At 36.8% G+C, this 20,381-nt stretch overlaps 1 protein-coding gene across 1 annotated transcript in view; it reads left to right on the plus strand.

Annotated features, from left to right (window-relative positions):
* Positions 1-20,381, plus strand: part of ABCB7 (ATP binding cassette subfamily B member 7) — a 126,661-nt gene that overhangs the window by 87,650 nt on the left and 18,630 nt on the right. Inside the window, exons 5-13 of the mRNA XM_004715891.3 lie at positions 3,379-3,511; positions 4,325-4,593; positions 5,530-5,618; positions 5,708-5,795; positions 6,984-7,158; positions 8,331-8,488; positions 9,110-9,273; positions 9,432-9,561; positions 12,771-12,942. Of these exons, the coding sequence (XP_004715948.1) occupies positions 3,379-3,511; positions 4,325-4,593; positions 5,530-5,618; positions 5,708-5,795; positions 6,984-7,158; positions 8,331-8,488; positions 9,110-9,273; positions 9,432-9,561; positions 12,771-12,942 (1,378 nt within the window). The remainder of the gene's footprint in view (positions 1-3,378; positions 3,512-4,324; positions 4,594-5,529; positions 5,619-5,707; positions 5,796-6,983; positions 7,159-8,330; positions 8,489-9,109; positions 9,274-9,431; positions 9,562-12,770; positions 12,943-20,381) is intronic.

Here is a 20,381-nt window from a genome sequence, read left to right on the forward strand (position 1 = left end):
CAATTTCTTCACCACATTTTGCTATAGCACCCGTATCTTCTGTGATTCCTTCATCAGGGCAAGTATCAAGCAGGGCTGAAGTAATCCACCACAATTAACCACAATTAACCATAATGCAGTAGTTAACTTAAATGTAGCCATTTTAACAATTAATAGTGTATTAATTAGCCTGAGTGTAGCCATTTTGTATTTACCCTAGTGTAGTCACTTTGTAACAAATGTAATTCCTTTTGTAACTTTTTTAATGGCATTTATTTTTGAAATTGCTGATGTTGCTTGTAAACCCCCATTTTATTTTTATAAATTCATATTTTCCATGTAGCATGACGCCACCTGCCCTTGTGCCTTGCTTATTCCACAGTATAAAAACTCCCCTCTTTAAGCACTAGGGGTGGCTAATGAAGGCTTATTAAGTTTAATTAAAGTTGTGTGTGGGTTACTTGATCTCATCTGGGCACAACAAGGCCAAGTCATAAGAACTAATTGTTCTTGGATTAGAGCTAGGATTAAGTGTGAGCTCCAAATCCATTCCTGAATCTATGCTTTTTTTTGTTTTTTTAAATCAACCTCTGGTTCACCCGAGAGACACCCTTGTTAATTTCTGGTAGAGAATCTTATGGATCATCTCCTTGGAGCAATGTTGATTCTCTGTCTATAGTGATCCAGTTTATATTTTTGTAATGATGATCTTGTTTTTGCACATTCCTTTAGTTTTACCTTGTCTGGAAATAACTTTATTTCTTCCTCCTATTTGAGGGCTAATTTCTTTTTTCTTTCCAGATTTTGTATATGTCACTCCATTGTTATCTTGCCTGCTTGATTTCTGCTGAGAAGTCTGAGTTTATCCTTATTGGCTTTTCTCTGTTCTTTTATTTCTCTGCCCTTGTGATTCTCTCCTTTTCCTCTAAATTGGATTGTTTGATTACAATATGTCATTGTGCTTTTCTTTTGAGATCTATCCTCTTTGGAGTTCTCTCAGTTTCTTGAATAATTACTTTCTCCTGTATGACATGAAGGGGCTTTTCTTTTATGATTTCTCGTACTATTTTCTCCCCTCCTTTTTCCAGTATTCTAATGAAACATAGGTTGTTTCTCTTCATAGTGTCCCACGGTATTCTCAGATTTTCTTCTGACCTTCTTTTGTTGTTGTTGATTGTTTCACTTGTTAACTGTAGTCTTTGAGTTCACTGCTTGCATTTTCACCTGTTTTCCTTCTATTCCTCGGGCATTTTACTCTGTTACCTCATTTTTTTCTTCTAGGATCCCTTATGGTTTAAGTATTTTAGTTTTTCAATTTCTTCTGTTCTCATGAGTCCTTTCCACATCTCTTAATAGGACACAAGCATTATTCTGAACTCTGTATCTGGTACTTTAATGGCCCCATCTTCAGAGTACTCCATTGAGTTTAGGTGATTTTTGGTTGTTTGTATTTGCTTTTTGTGATTCTTTTTTAGGGGGAGGGGTGTTGGTTACTGTGATTTACTGCTATTTCCTTGGAATATGTGCGCAGATGTGCGCACTGCTGGGCCATGTAGAGGTAGTTGGTTCTCTTTAGTGACATGGAAGAGGTCTAATAGGAGCTGGACATTAGAGGGAACGGAGAGTGAAATAAGTAACTGGGGAAGTGGTAGAGAAGAAGAACAAGAGTAAAATAAAAAGGATGCTAGTTAATAAGCGGCTGCCTAGGTAGATGGAAAATTGTATCACTAATGGGGAAATGTATTTTAAGAGGGGTAATCAGAATTTATAAGTGTCACTGAAACATTTTTTCACAAGGAAAAAGAGAGAGAGCTGAAAGAGATAGTGGGTGAACGTGCAGAGACAAGGAACAACAGAGACAAAGTCATGTGGTCACTAATTTCTGTTGCTGTGACAACATGAATCTGGGCATGTCAGTGTACTCAGAGGGGAACATTTTGTAAAGGCACTTGTTTTGGTGAGTGTACCAAGATATAAAGGACTACCCGTTTTTGCCTCGAGGGGATTCTCAGGAGGGTGAGGCTGCACTGAAAGAGGCTCCTGGAAAAGGAAGTGAGACAAAACTCCCAAAGTATGAAACTATCGTAATGAAACAGGAGTATGAAAACCAAACAAGATAATATAAAGTAAAGGATAAAACCACCTTGTGGGTTTGGGATACCGTTTTTTCATGGTGTTGTTTTGTGAACAACATGTATGTTGTGTAGGGAAGAGATGGCTTAGTGGTGGTGGGAGGGCATCATAGACTAAAGCAGGAAAGAAGGGAGAAGGGAGAGAAAAAGCAGAAGCAAGAGGAAGTCCAGCTTGGGCATGGATTATGTTGGCACCAAGTTGGTCACAGAGAGCCATCTTCAGAGGTCCTTGAGGTAAGAGATTTGGCTGATTGGGTTACCTACCTCAGGGCCCAGGAAAATCAGCTGTGCCCGGACCACCGCAGCTTGCGTGCTGCTGGTCAATAGTAAACGCAGCCGACGTTGCTGCTCTCCCATTTCAGGAAATTGGTCTACCGAAGTAGCTTTATGTTGAGATTCGTACTGCCAGGAAGTCTAGTCTACCCCTCTGAGTAGACCTTCTCTAAGGGGATCGTCCCATGCTTGTTATCTGATAACCATCCATCCAGTCCTGAGATTTCTTGATTTCTAGAATTTTTGTTTGATTTTAGAGTTTCTGTCTCGCTGATTATGTTATCTGTCTACAACAGAACGAAGCACCACCTGGTGCTAAGCCATCCACACAGCTGTTATATTTGAGCCCATTGTTGGAGCCACTGTGGGAGTCCATTTTGTTGAGGGCCTGCCCCTTTATACCTTACCAAGCATGGCTTCCTCGTTGCGAGGAGAGAGTAATGACTTTCAGGCTTCTGACATAGCAGGCTGGAAAATGGCTTTTGAGACTTGTGTTTCTGTATATCAGTTTTTTGATTGAAAAAATTATTCAACAGTTATTTATTGAATACTTACTGTATATAAAACATTTTACTTAGTATGAGGCAAAAAGCTTAATACATGATACAGATCCTCCTAGGATTCACTAGCATAGGAAAACATATCAATAAATACAGTATTAGGTAGTTTTCTGTGTATGTTATAAGCTCTTTAGAATTTCATATGGCAGAGGGAGCATTTTTTAACAGCTAGGCATGGTTTCATGAAAATCGAAACATTTGACTAATCTGCATATCTTGCCAGTATTTAAATGGCAGTTAATATGATGTAAGAATCCTGTAGTAAGAGCTCTCCCATTGCCAAATACTCTCTTTATAAATTAAGAAAATGGTTTGAGTATCAGTAAATGGTTATTAATATCTAAATATTATTATAAATATTTATGTCAATACTTGTATGTTTGTAAGCATATATTTTGCATATTAGTGATTAGTTGCTGTTTTTATGTTTTTAGGCCATGAATATTGTGGTCCCCTTCATGTTTAAACATGCTGTAGACAGCCTCAACCAGATGTCGGGAAACATGCTGCACCTGAGTGATGCACCAAATACAGTTGCAACCATGGCAGTATCAGTTTTGATCGGCTGTATGTGAACCTTTAACCTGTCTGCATGTGTTGACTTTTTACAAGAAGATTTTAGCATACATGAACACATGACCTTTTCACCATAACAGAAATTAGAATTTGGTTGATTTATTGTTTTATGTGAGGGTTTTTAATTCTTTGGTATCCTTTCCAAAGATTTCCTGATAACAGATGTATTTTTCTTCTTCTAGAAAACAGGTATAAAATATGAAATTCATAACAACCACTACTTATATAATTAGTTTCCTTTTAAGATACTTTTCCAGTAAGGTTAGTTATTTTGTTCCTGTTATTATTGGCTTTTACATAGGAAATAGTTAAATAATTTATACATGTACATACTGTTTGTACTTTATTAAATTACGCTCAGTCGCAATGACACATCTACAGTTTCAGAAGAGCACTGTCTGAATGCATTAGAAATGACATTTTATGAGACTCGGGGGACATCAGTGATTTCTCAGGCACTGAGTTTTCAGGTTCTCAATTTTATTTTATTTTTGTTAATTTGGGAATTGTATTAGATAAAATAACCTTAATAGATACTATATAATTATCTATAATAAGGCCACTTGGGTTATTGTTCTTAAAATATTTTAATTGGAAAAAAAGATTTTAAATATCTAGAATCTCTGAGGAAAAAATAGCACTGTAAGGAATCTGTTGTGGTGGAAAGGTTAGTGTTTACTAGGCTGAATTACTTTTTATTATTTTGTTTTGTCCTGTGATATAGTCAGTAATTGAATTATTCATTTTTATATTCCTATGGTTCTAATATTTTTATATTCTATTCTTTTTCAAATGTATTGTTAGATGGTGTATCAAGAGCTGGTGCTGCCTTTTTTAATGAAGCTCGAAATGCAGTATTTGGCAAGGTCGCCCAAAATTCAATTAGAAGAATAGCCAAAAATGTCTTTCTCCATCTTCACAACCTGGATCTTGGATTCCACCTAAGCAGACAGACAGGAGCTTTATCTAAGGCTATTGACAGAGGAACAAGGGGCATCAGTTTTGTCCTGAGTGCTTTGGTATTTAATCTTCTTCCCATCATATTTGAGGTGACTCTTGTCAGTGGTATTTTGGTAAGTAGAACATTTTAAGCATTTATGTTTTCATTCTCATAATAGCTATTAAGTATCTAAAGCTATTGTGCTATTTTATGCCTATGAATTTGAAAGAAAATTTCATGATGCCAGAAAGCTTATGCTATTTTTACATTCTCTACCACAAGCTTCAAGGGACTGTCCACATTTTTATTGTGTTACAATTGTGAAGAACTGTGCCAGTTCTACAAATAGTCAGGAAGTAGTGCTTTAACATTTTTGTTAGCAGATATTTTTGTGTATGATATTAGTCTCGTATGCTCAGTACATCTACATTTCTGTGTACCATTCATAACATTTTAAGCAACTTTATATTTTATAGCTAAAATTGTACGTTGTTGTTGGGTGCCGTCGATTGGATTCCAGCTCATAGCAACCCTATGTGCAACAGAATGAAATGGATATTCTTTAATCCTTTTTAGGTTTATTTTACTATTTTGCTGTTAGCATTTAAGGGTAGTATTGGTGTGTCAGGAGTCCCTGGGTGTTGCATATATTTAATGTTCTCAACTGCTAACTAAAAAGTTTGTAATCCAAGTCCATCCAGATGCACCTCAGAAGATAGGCCAGGTGATGTCCTTCTGAATATACAGCCATTAAAAACTCTATGGAGCACAGTTCAACTCTGATAAACATGAGGTTGCCATCAGTCAAATTCAACTGGTTTTCTACTCTAGAAGTCAGAGTCAACACGGTGGCAAATATTTCTTCGTTTTGTTTTGTTTTTAAATTAATGTGGCAAGTGAAGTTTGTCTTTCTTCCCTTGGTACATGAAGTAAATTTTTCCAGGGTTTATTTTCTCATGAAGTTTTATTTGGTTCTAGAACTTAGCTTTTATTAAGATATTTCGCCTACAATTTGCCATGTTATATTAAAAACTGACTTTTCTCTCTCTCTGCCGCTCGCCTCCTCTAGTATTATAAGTGTGGTGCCCAGTTTGCCCTGGTGGCCCTTGGAACGCTTGGTGCATACACAGCCTTCACAGTGGCAGTCACACGGTGGAGGTATGCTATCCCAAGGGGCTAGTCAATGTTCAGAAATTAGTTATGCTTTTAGCAACTGTATCATGGCTATACAAATCTTTGTCTTACAGAACTAGATTTAGAATAGAAATGAACAAAGCCGATAATGATGCTGGTAATGCTGCCATAGACTCACTGCTGAATTATGAAACTGTGAAGGTAATGCTTTTAATTGTACATTCTTCTACCTTTCACACTGCACTAAGATTTGATCTGCCATTTAATTTAATAAGTACTGTAAGTCAGAACTTTATTTTCTCAAGTAATTTTAAGGTAGAGTCCAGCTGTGATGAGATAATAGTACTTGATTGCTTTATTTTTATATTGAAATTGAAGTTCTTTCATTCCTCGGCTTTTGTTTACTACCACTAGAATTTTATCTGTCAAATTAATTTGTAAGGGATCAGAGAATGATTAGCATCTTGGGTCAAAGTGACCAAGCTAATCAAACTGGCATATGAAGTTCGTGACCCTTCTCCTACCTCTGCAGTACCTAGCAGAGTGCTTTGCGTTACGTCATCGAGGTGTTCCTTTTTCCATTAAGAAACGAGCGCAGTTTCTTATATAACCTGCCCATGGAAATCATATGTGCACACACAAGATACACACCCCCAAAACCAAACTAAATTCACTGCCTATGCTGACTCATAGTGAACCCCAGTGGGTTTCTGAGACTGTAATTGTGTACAGGACTAGAAAGCCAAGTCTTTCTCCCATGGAGTTGCTGCTGGTTTTGAACTGCCAGCCATGCAGACTACAGCCCAATGCGTAACCACTACACCACCATATAATGGGGCTGTGGATTTAGTAAAAACCAGCATTATGTGTGCATTATTTGTAATACAGTTGTTACTGAATGCCTCTTGTGTGAAAAGCAGTTAACTCTAAGAGGTGTGATGGAGTAGTAGAAAAAATTATTAATGTATAATCCTTGCTGTCCCAGAACTTCATTATGTACTGGGAGAGTTATGGTAAGTATGCAGTTTAACTATATGACAACACATAATGTAATGGTAATGTAAAATACCAATTTGGGGTTTGGGGGAATCAGGAAATTTGTATAAAGGAAGTGTCATTGAAGGTTCTTTTAAGATATGCGTTTTAATTAACTGGACAGTCAATAGTTTATTGGATGAATTTTACAGGCTTTTCAAATATGGTTCATTTGATTCAGTTGATGTAAAATTGTAGGAATATCATACTGTAATATATTGAAAGTCCGTTTTTAAAAATGCATTATGTAGAACAGAATTATATTTACACATGATGTCTAACAAGTATGCTAATTAAAATGGTAAAATTTGGCTACATTTGCCTATAAAGTTACTAATTTTATGTATTCTATAGTATTTTAATAATGAGAAATATGAAGCACAGAGATATGATGGATATTTGAAGACATATGAGTCTGCTTCATTGAAAAGTACCTCTACTCTGGCTATGCTGAACTTTGGCCAAAGTACTATTTTCAGTATTGGTTTAACGGCTATAATGGTGCTTGCAAGCAAAGGAATTATGGCAGGTAATGGATCTGCATTTATTTAAATTTTAGACTGTTCTACTTAACCTTTAAAAATAAAAATTAATGAGAGGAATATGTATATTCATCTTAATTATAAAGCGTGTTCAATAAAACCAGCCTCCTTGAAATACGTTCCATTTTTTACTTGAACGTGTTTTCTTCATACTTTGATACTCTGGTTTGTTTTGTTTTTATCCTTACTTTTGTTTAACACTGCCAGCTGAGCATTTCCACTTCTATTATGTATACTGGTTCTACAATTTGATTCTCTCATAAGACACTTTTTAATTTTAGCATCTTATATTTTTAATATCGATATTTTTTTCTTTCTCTTGTAGACATATAAAGTAGTGTAATTAATTTAATGCTTAGTTTAAAGGACTAATATGCAAGCAATCCTTTTTAGTATTTCAAGTAATATTTTCATCTTTCTGTTAGTTGATCATGGGAAAAGCATCTCAAAATATATAATATGTGTGATTTTTTTCTCAATTAGAATTTATTCATTCATTGTGACCTTTAATATTTGGTTTATTGTTCCTGGTCATTTTCTCCAAATTTTTAATATGTAGTCTGATAAAATTTTTATCTTATGCCACACATTAACATTGATACTATCTTGGGAAGAAAAAAGAAATGACTGGCTTTCTATTTCTACCCCTACTTTAAACCATTATATATATAGTATGTAATGCATTGCATATATAGTGCACAGATGAAATTTTTGTCTATTCCATTTACCATATACCAAGTTCCTTATATTGCCTAAATCGGGGATTAAAATGCTTTGAAATTTGAGTAGGCCTAAGAGTTACTTGAAGGAGTCCCAGTGAAAATTCAAGGTAGACACCAGAACTGTGGACTGCTAGTTCTCAGGTCAGGGTTCCTAATTCACCAGCTGCTTCAGGGGGATAAAGATGAGGCTGTCTGCTTGTGTAAACATTGAGTATCAGAAACCCTAAGGGACAGTTGTACTTCTATAGGGTTGCTATGTGTCAGAATTGACTTGATGGCAATGGGTTTTGGTTTGAAAAAGTTGATTCTTATGTATAATTTTGAACTGTATTCCAAATTAATAGAAATTAAATTCTCTTAAATCGTTAATATTTGTAGCGTTCATCTAAAATATCCATTTGTTTTTTTCCTTTTGCTAACTGTTTTATTATTTCAAGGTACTCTTACCGTTGGAGATCTAGTAATGGTGAATGGACTGCTTTTTCAGCTTTCACTACCCCTTAATTTTCTGGGAACTGTATATAGAGAGACTAGACAAGCACTCATAGATATGAACACCTTGTTTACTCTACTCAAGGTAGACACCAGAATTAAAGTAAGTAATCTATATAGTACCTTTTACAAAGCATATGAACGTCATCCTACTAATAAGATTATTCTAGAAGAATATTCTTATACTGCCATGTTTGTAAACCAATTTCTTTCTTGGAGAAATTGGGTTTATCATGTGTATTACAAATTCAGAAATCAAACTCCATGCTATCGAGTCGATTCCAACTCATATCGAGAGGTTGTTGTGAAGTGGTTGTTATAGTTTGTACTTCTGTGTCTGGAAACCTCACAATGTTAGCAAGGAATATTATGCCCAGAAACGAAATTTTATTAACTTGAAATTCTAAACATTCACTTGATTTGCTTCTGCTAGTAATTTAAGGTGAAGAATTTGTAATTGCCTCTCCCCTACCCCTTCTTACTTCCTGATCCACCATTATTCCATCTTCATCCAGCCCCAGTAAAAAAATGTTCAATAAACAGAGCTGTCAGAATTGTTGAATTTAGAATGAGGGGTTAAAAAGAAATCTTAGAAACCAAGCTAGGAAGTGATTATATATCTCGTCTTTCCTCATTGTTTTCCTTTTTCTTTCTAAATTAGAAACGTGTCTGTATATGTTCTAAACAATGTATAACATAGTTTGTTTTTTCTCATCCCTACTAGGACAAAGCAATGGCACCTCTCCTTCAAATCACACCACAGACAGCTAGAGTGGCCTTTGATAATGTGCATTTTGAATACATTAAAGGGCAGAAAGTCCTCAATGGAATATCTTTTGAAGTCCCTGCAGGGAAGAAAGTGGCCATTGTAGGAGGTAGTGGGTCAGGGTGGGTAATTTAGTCATTCATAAAATTCTACATCATTGACTGATATTTCCCAATGTAATATTTGTTCTTTACCATAATAAAATGATTACTGTTGTCGAAAACATGGTTTACCTACTGCCAATTGGAATTAAGCAATCTTTTCTCATCTTTAATTTCAGGAAAAGCACGTTAGTGAGACTGTTATTTCGTTTCTATGAGCCTCAAAAGGGCAGCATTTATCTTGCTGATCAAAATATACAAGATGTGAACCTGGAAAGCCTTCGGAGGGCAATTGGAGTCGTGCCTCAGGTATTTTTTTAAATTATTTTTTAAAAACTATTTATTAGAATAATTTGTTTTCAGGGAATCAACAAATGCTGATGAGCTGGATAGTGTTAGACCTTCCGGATCAAATTCTGATACCATAAAGGGAAAGGAAAAAATAAGATGTACACAATGTAAATATTTCTCAATCCTAATATAGTGAAAAGACCACAAGCCTTTGAAGATAAACAGATCCAGATTCAAATCCCAGCTCTAACCCTTATTCGTTCTAGGGTTGTTCCTTGGTTTCTTCCCCCTTCACAAGAGGATACTATTTTTTGTATAAGTTAGAATTGTGCTTATGTATTAGAGCCAATACATTTAAGTACTAAGTACAATGTCCAACACATACTTGTTCTGTAAGTAAAAGCAATTATTGCATTTTTGAACAATTTTGAAATATTGAAATTATAATAATTGCAAAGCATCTTGGCTGCCAGTATTAAAGTTTATTTTGTTTGTTTGCTTTTCAAGCTTTTTATTATAATTTAGGTGAAAACATTACATTATTATATCTAATTCACTACCATACCCTCAGCTCTAAGTACGATGCCCAACGCATAGTATGGACTGTGTAAGTAAACGGACAGGGGCCAAATAAATTCAAAGGAGTCTAAGAACACGAGGAGTAGATAGCCCCAAACCCTGGGGGAACAGACCAAAATATGGGAGCTGGAAGGAGAATAACTGTAACAAAGTTACAGCTTATATATAACTTTGAAGAGGCCACCAAGTGATTTGACACATGCCAAATTGCCCTGCCCCTTTTGTTTGAGAATCCAAATGTTGGTGTGTATGATCCATCTGAGGACATTTTTAAAATTCTCAAATTCTTTCACAAGACCTACTTCAGATAATAAAAATTCTAGCAAGCCCCACATCTGTGTGGGGTCCTTGAGTCTTTAATATTCCATTGTTGAGTCTGATAACAAATATATGGTTCATATATATTGAGAAACATTGACCTAAATTGCATGTCCAGTGAATTGAATTCTGGGCTTTAACTACTTGGGATTCCATGTTCTCATTCATGTCACTCAATTTCTATCAGTCTCTAGGGTTATTCAAGAATTACTCTGAGTCGGCGTCGACTCAATGGCATTGAGTTTGTTGTTGCTTGTTTTTTTAAATAAAATATTGTATTTACAGAGGAAAAATATACATGGTCAGTAAAGAAATGAAATTATGCACATCTTTGTTATTCTCTTGAGAAGTATCACACAGGCACAGCATCTTACTCAGCCAAGCATTGATTTCAAAGCAGAAGTGATCTAGTGAAGGAATGGCTTGGTCTCTGGGGAGTAGAAACAAGATGACCCAGGCTGGTACAGTGCAGAGATATTTATTCTACTTTTCTAAATGTATAATAACTAAGGGGAGGAATATTCATACTTTTTCAGGGGAACTTTTGATACCTTTGAGGTCCATTACTCTCTTTCCCTTATTTAGTCCGGTTGGAAATGTCATGGCAGTGTCCTAGGTGGTATTAAACTGTCTTGGCACTAGTGGGTGTGATTTTTTATTATCACAGTGAGCAAGAAGGTTTGTTTAGGTCATTTTCTTCCCCCTTTGCATTTGCTCAAGATTAGAGAGAGTTCTCTAATCACGGGGTCCTTGAATTAGTAAGTTTTATTGCAATATATCAGTTGACCTCTTCTTGATCACTCCTTTATTATTCTTTTTTTCATTCTTTCTGTTTTTTTCTCTCAGTGGAATTTTCCAGTTTCCTTCTTCTTTCTCTTACATCTTCATTGAAGGCCTCAGTAATTTAAATCAACTTAAAATCATTTTAAACACCAGATTAGCCAGGATTTTGAAATTTATAATACCAATTTGACCAAAGCTGTGTAAAATGGATAGATTATTTTTCTGAAAAGCAAATTGGCAAGTATATCAACTGCCTGAAAAACATTAATCATTTTTTAGTCTTTTCTCTGAGACATTTTAGTAAGAAAATAGAGAGGTGAACAAATTTTTATAGACAAAAGCATTCATTATAGTATTATTTATAATAGGAAAATGTAGGAAGCAAGTTACCCATCAGTTAGTAGATGGTTAAATTACCATAGATTCAAATGTCAGAGGGCCATTTGAAATGTCATATTATTACCGAATGTTAAATGTCATATAAAAATACTCATAATTTGCTGGAAAAAAGAAGATACCAAACAAAACGTGATTATCTCAATCTTATTAAAAGTACATAAAGGAAAAAAGGTGGCATTGTAATCAAAATGTGCATAATAGTGACTGCATAGGATGTTAAAATTATGGGTTGCTTATTTTTAAGTTTACTTTTTTGTATTTTCTGATTTTCCGGTTAGCAATTGTTTTTTAACTCTCTTCTAAATGTTAGAGCATTTAAGAAAGATAAGTATTTCCTATTTAGAGAACTGTGATTTCATTGAAGTATCATTGTAATACATTTTTAATATTAATAGTAGATATATAAATGACTACAATGTTACATAAAATACTATCTGAAATTTTCTACCTCATTATGATCTTAAAAAGTATTTTAATTTGGTATGCTCGTTAATGCAAACTGATGGGCTCATTCTTTTACTTTTCAAATTTTTAGACTTCTAATGTTTAGAGATTGGTAGAAAATGAGATGATTGCTCATTTTCAATAAATTTGCTTTAGTGTGTTATGCTAGCTTACATTGAAAAGTATAATGAATGCTTGCAGTCAGTGTTGTAAAAAAATTAGGGTATAAATTCTTTCTGTTTGAAGTAAGGTGGCTACACACAAGTTTAGTTGTTGGAATCTACTAGCTGCTCTGCATGAGAAAGATGAGGCTACCTACTGCCATAAATATTTAAAGTCTTAGAAACCCAGAGGGGCACTACTAACCTGTCCTGATAGGGTCGCTATGATTCGAAATCGGCTCGAAGGAAGTAAATGAATGTTTCAAATCGTAGACAATTTCCAAGCTGTGTTAAATAAAGAAATTTGCAAAATACTATATGTCATAGCCCTGCCTATATCTTTCAGCATATCAATGCATTTTTGAAAATTCTAGAATAATACATATTAAATATAACTTGCTACCTCTGAGAAGGGGAATCAGAGCCCATGGATAAGGGAGGTGATAAGGGGATTGTCATGTCTTACTCTTCATGCCTTTATATTTAGATTTTAAAATAATGAGCATGCATATATATGTGTAAATGTGTGTAAATTTGCCCCAGGATGCTGTCCTCTTCCATAATACCATTTACTACAACCTTTTGTATGGAAACATAAATGCTTTACCGAAGGAAGTGTATGCAGTGGCAAAATTAGCTGGTCTGCATGATGCAATTCTTCGAATGCCGCATGGATATGACACTCAAGTAGGTGAACGAGGACTCAAGCTTTCAGGTAATTAAAGATTTTAGAACTGCCTACCACTTGTATACTCCTTTCAAACTTCGTCAGATTCATTTTCTACAAAATGCAGTACCTGAGTTCAAACCTAGTACTATGCAATTACTATAGAATTGGGTCCCTGTTATGGATTGAATTCCCTGCCCCACCCCCATCCCCCTACCCGTCCCCAACCCACAAAATGTTTAATGTTGGCTGTGCCATGATTCTCAGTATTATATAATTGTCTTCCATTTTGTGATTCCTGTGGTTGGTAAATCTTGATCTCTGTGATGTTATGAGGCAGGATTAGAGGCGATTAGGTTAATGAGACAGGATATAATCTACAAGATTAGGTTATCTGTGTCCTGAGTCAGTCTCTTTTGAAATATAATAAAGATTGGACAAGGAAGCAGAGATAGGAGGTACCTGTTTACCACCAAGAAAATTTCTTTTTTTTCCCCTCTTCACTTGCAACTACAAGCACAGTGGTAAATATACTTAGTAAATTATTCACATGTGTTCAATCATGTGTTCTTTATACTAAAGGAAAATCAAGTTCATTATTCAAAAAGCAAATAGTGAGTAATTTAATAGTAGATGTTGTATCTCTTAACATAATGTCCTAGGTCATTAGGAGAGAATTTTAATATGATAGGAAATCAAAAAGTATTCCTACTAGGGTTCCATACATGCATATGTTGGTTTATTACCAACATAATGTGTTTAAACATGCATGTACTTGCAATAAGCAAATGGTTTCAGACAAATTCTTCCATCATGCACTTATCTTAGGCTCATTAGGGTGCATTCACAGAACAGGATGTTTTTTGTGCTATAGAAAATAAATATTTTTAGGTCAGGGCTAATATAGAATTTTTAACAAAACTTAAGTGGACATCTTTCCAAGGCACTGAAACTTTGCAACAAGTTTAGGGGAATACTGTGTCATAGAAAACTGTCCGTTTTTCGATGAATCCTGCATTTTTAAGAAAAGCAGAAAAACATCAAAGATAACCCAAGAGAGAAAAAAAATCAACCCCAATGAAGGCAGAAAATTTGGTTGAAGTCGAGAAGCTTGAAAAGTTTACTATTGAACAAGAAGCTACTGAAGTTGAAATCTCCAATAGTTCTTCATTATCAATTTTAGGTGAATATCTTGGCCTTTTTAAAAAAAATCAATTTATTGGGGCTCATACAATTCATCACAAAACATAGATCAATTGTGTAAAGCACATCTATACATTTGTTGCCCTCATTATTCCCAAAATTCGCTTGCCTCTTGGGTTCCCGGAATCAGCTCATTTTCCTTTTCCCCCTCCCCTTCCCTTCCTCCTCCCCTCTCCCCCATGCACCCTTAACAATTCATAAATTATTATTGTATCATATTACACTGTCCGGCGTCTCTCTGCACCCACCCCTCTGCTGTCTGTCCCCCAGAGAGGAGGTTATATGTAGCTCCCTGTGATCCATTCCCCTTTCTACACCCCCTTTCCCTCCTGGTATCGCCACTGTCACCCCTGGTCGTGAGAGGTTCATCTGTCCTAGATTCCCTGCGTTTCCAGTTCCCATCTGTACTGCTGTGCATCATCTGGTCTAACCAGGTCTGCAAGGCAAAATTGGGGTCCTGGTAGTTGGGGGGAGGAAGCGTTTAAGAACTAGAGGAAGGTTGTGGGTTTCATTATTGCTATACTGTACCCTAAGTGACTCATCTCCTCCCAACTACCCCTCTGCAAGGTATGTCCAGTTGTCTAGAGATGGGCATTGGGTCTCCATCACGTGCCACCCTCATTGACGAGGATATGATTCCCCCCCACACACCTTTGGTGTTTAAAGCCTGGTCCCTTTGGCCCTTCATTATCACACATGTTGGTGTGCTGCTTCCATGTGGGCTTTGTTGCTTCTGGGCTAGATGGCCGCTTGTTTACTTTGGCCTTAACAAGCTTTTAGCCCAGAGCCAAAAGCTCAGTGTGAAGATAGGCTAGCTCATAGAGGTCTTTTCATTAGTCTTTTAACCAAGAGCAATGCTATTGAAGACAATTTTAATGGAAAGTACCATAACCAGGGACACATCTTGGATTAACCATTTTGATGCAGAGAACGAGGTCCAATAAAATAGTGGTTTCCTAGGGAATCTCCTAGCTCAGTTCAATTCAAAGCACAAAGCTCAGCTCAGATGTTTCTGATGATTGTTTTGGGGATCCCAAAAGGGGAATCTTGAAATATTTTTATAAAAGACACAGGCTGATCATGGGGATTGATCATTGAAAGAAGTTTTAAGAAAATTGAAAACTCCATTGGTGAGGAAACAAGACAGGATAGTTGTGCTGAAGAATTTTTTTCCATTGTGCCATTACCCCATGTACCCTAAAGTTCTGATCTTGCTCATTCAAACTGCATTTTGTTCCCTGTACTTTAAAGAATATTTCGAAGAACGAGATTGGAATCCCTCAAGTATGCCAAAATTGTTGTTTTGATGATTAAATTGAAGATCACAAAATTCTTTTTGGAAGGGTTGTTTCTTGTTAGGTGCCATCCAGTCTGTTCAAACCCATAACAACCTTATGCCCCGCAGAAGGAAACACCGCCCAGTCCTCACAGTTGTTTCTGTACTTGAGCCTATTGATGCAGCCGTTGGGTCAATCAGTCTCCTTGAGGGCCTTGCTCCTTTTAACAAATATGATGTCCTTCTACCAAATATGATGTCCTTCTCCAGGGACTGATCTCTCCTGACAATAGGTCTGAAGTCTGTCAGCTGAAGTCTCATCGTCCTTGGCCCCAAAGAGCACTCTAGCTGTACTTCTTCCAAAACAGGAGTGTTTCACCTGTTAGCAGTGCATGGCATTTTCAGTATTCTTCTCCAGCACCATAGTTGAAACTCATCAGTTCTTCTTAGTCTTCTTCATTCACTGTCCATCTCTCACATGCATATACGGCAATTGAAAACACCATGGCTTAGGTCAGGCCCACCTTAGCCCTCAAAGTTACACCCTTGCTTATCAGTACTCTAAAGAGGTCTTGAACAGTGGCTTTACTGAGTATATCTCATCGTTTCATCTCATGACTGCTGCTTCCATGAGAATTGATTGTGGATCCACGCAGATAAAATCCTGGACAATTTCAACCTTTTCTCCACCTGTCATGATGTTACCTATTGGCCAAGTTATGAAGATTTTAGTTTTCATTACATTGTCTTGTAATCCACACTGAAGACTACAATCCTTGTTCTTCAGCTGCAAGTTCTTAAAGTCCTCCTCACTTTCAGCAGGCAAAGGTGTGTATCTGCTTATTTTCCTAGGTTGCTAATAAGTCCTCCAATTCTGATGCTGCCGTCTTCTTCATAGAGCCCAGTTTCTCGGATGATTTACTCAGCATACAGATTGAATAAGCATGACGAAAGGATACCACCCTCATGCACACCTTTCCTGATTTAAACCATGCAGTATGCCCTTGTTCTGTTTGCATAACTGCCTCTTTGTCCATATACAAGTTCTCCATGAGGACAATGAGGTTTTCCTGGAATTCTCACTCTTCTCATGGTTATCTATATCGTTGAGCCAAGATCTCTCTGACAGCAGCAATGGACTTTTTCCAAGTCATTTTCTGAATTTGGCCTGAACCTCTGGCAGCTCCCTGTCCGTGTGCTGCTGCAACTGATGTTGGATGATGTTCAGTCATATTTTGCTTGCATGTGATAACAATGATATCGCTCTATAATTTGAGTCTTCTGTTGGGTTACCTTTCTTTGGAATGGGCACAAATGTGGGTCTCTTCCAGTCAGTTGGCCAAGTAGCTGTCTTCCAAATTTCCTGGCCTGGACACATAAGTGCTTCCAGTCCTTCATCCATCAGCTTATTGAAACATTTCAGTTGGTATTCCATTAATTCCTGGAGCTTTGTTTTTGGTTAATACTTTCAGTGTAGCTTGAACTTCTTCCTTTAGCATGATTGGTTCTTGCTTATATGCTACCTGCTGAAATAGTGGAATGTTGACTACCGTGACTCTTTGTATACTTTCCATATTCTTTTGATGTATGCTTCCTCCATTGTTCAATATTTTCCCCATAGAATTTTTCAATATTATAACTAGAGGCTTGGCTTTTTTTCTTGTTCTTTCATTGTGCCCTTCCCTTTTGATTTTTCTAATTCTGGGTCTTTGCATATTTCATTATAATATTTGACTTTGTCTTCTCAGGCTACCCTTTGAAATTTCCCATTCAGCCCTTTGACTTCATCATTTCTAACATTTAGTTTCACTACTCTGCAATTAAGAGCATGTTTCAGAGTAGTCTGAAACTGAAATCTACTGTGATCTTTTCTTTTGTTCCTGTCTTTTTAATAACCTTTTGTGTTCTTCATGAATGATGTTCACGATGTCATCCACAGCTCATCAGGTCTATTGTCAATAGTTTTCATATTTAACCTGAGCTTATATATGAGCAATTGATGGTCTGTCTGTTCTACTTGCTGGGTTTTAGCTGCTGATATCGAGCTTCTCCAAGGTATTTTCCCACACCATAGTCAGTTTGGTATCTGTGTATTCCATCTGGAGAAGTCCATGTGTATATTCACCTTTTGTGTTGTTGAAAAAAAGTCTTTGCTATGAGCAAGTCATTGTTCTTAGAGAATTCTACCATGCGATCTCCAGCTTCATTTCTATCGCCAAGTCCATATTTTCCAATTGCTTTTCCTTCCTCTTTGTTTCCAACTTTTGCCTTTCATTCACGAGTAATTATGAATGCTTCTTGAGTGCGTGTTTGATCAATTTTCAATTGAAAAAAACGGATAGGATTCTTCAAATTCTTTATCAGTAGCTTTTGTAGTTGCTGTATAAGTTTATTGATTGGTTTTCCTTGAAAGCAGATAGATATAATCCTGTCACAGACAGCATTATATTTCAAGAGTGAATTTGCAATGTCTTTTTAGACAATTAATGCAACACAATACCTCTTGATTGTGTCACTCTTGGCATAGTAAATCATATGATATTCTGATTTAAATCAGCTGATAGCAGTCATTTTCAACTCACTAAAAACTGGAATATTGATATTTATGAGTTCCATTTCCTTTTTAACCACCTCCATTTTTCCTAGTTCCATAATTTGCAGCCTGAGTTCAGTAGCAGGTTTTTGCAGCTATTTCTCCTTACCTTGAATCTTGCCCCATCAGCAAATGAAGATCTTGAAGGTCCCACTGCCACAGGCTTGACCCAACTCATAGCCCCATTTTTGACTCCATTCCAAGAAAATAGCTCCTCCTCAGTCACATTTTGAGTATGGGGACGATTAAGAGAAATGGAATCACCATCCTCAGAATTAAGTAGACTTAGATGGAGGATATGCTGAGAAGCAGTTGCTTCACATTTTGATTATTTGTTTAATAAAGGCTTCTATGATTTTTTTAGCAATTCTTTTTGACATACCTTCAATCTTAAGAAACTTTCATATACTCAATCCTGTTAAGTATTATGCTTTCATTACAATTTAAGTTAGCATCATGATTTTATTGGTTTGCTGGTCAAGTAAATTTTTGGATTTAAATAGTTAATTATGAGATTGCTAAGTTTAATAATGAATTATTCTGAAAAGACTGAAGTTTTTTGAGGCTCAGTAAAAATGTTTGTTCCAAATAATTTTAATTCCAAAAGTATAACTACCCAATACCTGCCAATATTTAATGTATCTCATAGAAATATACAACTAATTATTCATTTTAATATGTTTGAGGAAATATTTAGACTAGAGGTGGGGGAGAAATAAAGAAAATAAAGAATAATCTACATAAATTTTGCTGCATCCCGATTCCTTATAACAAACTGATTCATTTAAAACATTTATTAGGTACGTACTATGTAAGTTACTCTGTTATAATTTAGAGTTGAGACGTGTATAGACCTAGATGAAGGATGCGTCAAAAAATATTTTCATATTGTCAACAGTGATGACTGCCAGGTAGCAAGCACAGATTGGACTCCAGCGAGGGGTCCTTGCTTTGGCTATCTAGACACTTGACCTGTAAACTGGGTGCACCCAAACCTCTTTTTTTTCTCTCTTTAATTGTTCTCCCACCACCTCCACTTTTTTCTTCTATGAGATTTCCCAGAATCCAGCAAATCAGACTGAATCTCCCTGGTGTCCCGTGTACCACACTCTGGCAGTGTCCTGTGACATTCACAGTGCCCAGCTCCCCTCCTCCTGAACATAAACCCTGTCCCCCAAGTTCACCCCCCTAGTCCCTCCATCTTGCTGACTTTGGGAACCCCAGCATAGAGATCAGAGTCCATGGTCATCCTGGCTCGTAATTCCTCAAAGTATAAGCAGTGTCATTTTCAATGGGAATTTTTTTTATGCCCCCATGCCCTTTCCCTCAGACCCCCTCCCCCATCATTCACATATCTCCCACACCTGAAAGTAGATCGTTCTTCCCTGTGAGCTAAGTCAATGTTGGCTACTACCCAGGATCAGGGACACTTTTTTTATTTTATTATTCTTTGGTTTTGTGTTCTCTCTCTATGATAGAGTAAGATGATCAATGGCTCTTTTAGACTCATAGAGACTCTCATCTTGCACACACATCCCTGGCATATGTGGGCCCTCTCAGGCAGACCACACCCACCGCACACTGATTCCTTTCTTTGAGCTAAAATCCAGCAGTATCCCACACACCTAAAACTGAAGGAATATGCTTCCCCCAATTCAGGGCCAAGCTCTTAACTCCTGACTTCTGCATTCCTTTATTTTATAATAGGCTGATTTTTCTCCTCTTCCAGATTGCAGATCTTGCCCACAAACACATGGCTATAATCCTCTGTATGAGCAGGTGGCCAGGCACTCCCACCACATTCCTTTCTCCTAGAGCACAATGACGTGTACCCCCCGCCCCTCCTGCTAATATGGGAAGAATTCTAATGGGAAATTGAGAGAGGGGCCCTTGAACAGGAGCCAGGGGTTTCGAGCTCTCAGAAATCCCAGCCCAAAACAAGCACACATCTTTGTGTCTTTTACTCCTCAGCCTGTGCACATGTCTTTCATTCTGTCATAGACTAATCAGTGTACATTTTTGAACTCTTGGCATTCTTTCATAGCCTGATCTGTGTACACTTTGAACCTTAGATTTCCCACCACAGCTGTACCCATCTCCCATACTGTAGCAAGTGGGACAGACTCTCCCACCACACCCTTATCTCCAATAGGGCACCACTCCTTCCTCCTGAGTGAAGGGAAACAAGAGAGTGGCCCTCTGACACAAAGCTAAGTATTTTTAGCCCCCGGAACTACTCACCCAAAACAGGCATGAGTTTTTTTCTTCTCTTTCCCTCAGCCTGGGCATACTTCTTTCATTCCGCCATAAGCTCATCAGTGTATTAGCTTACACGCTCTGCCTATCCCACCCACCACTGCCTCAATATCTCACTCTCCCTTTCCTAGTGAAACACTTTCCCACATTTTCTATCAA

This window comes from Echinops telfairi, unplaced genomic scaffold (genome assembly GCF_000313985.2).
Source record: "Echinops telfairi isolate 266 unplaced genomic scaffold, ASM31398v2 ScPeMD7_34;HRSCAF=130, whole genome shotgun sequence".
In the NCBI taxonomy this organism is placed as follows: domain Eukaryota; kingdom Metazoa; phylum Chordata; class Mammalia; order Afrosoricida; family Tenrecidae; genus Echinops; species Echinops telfairi.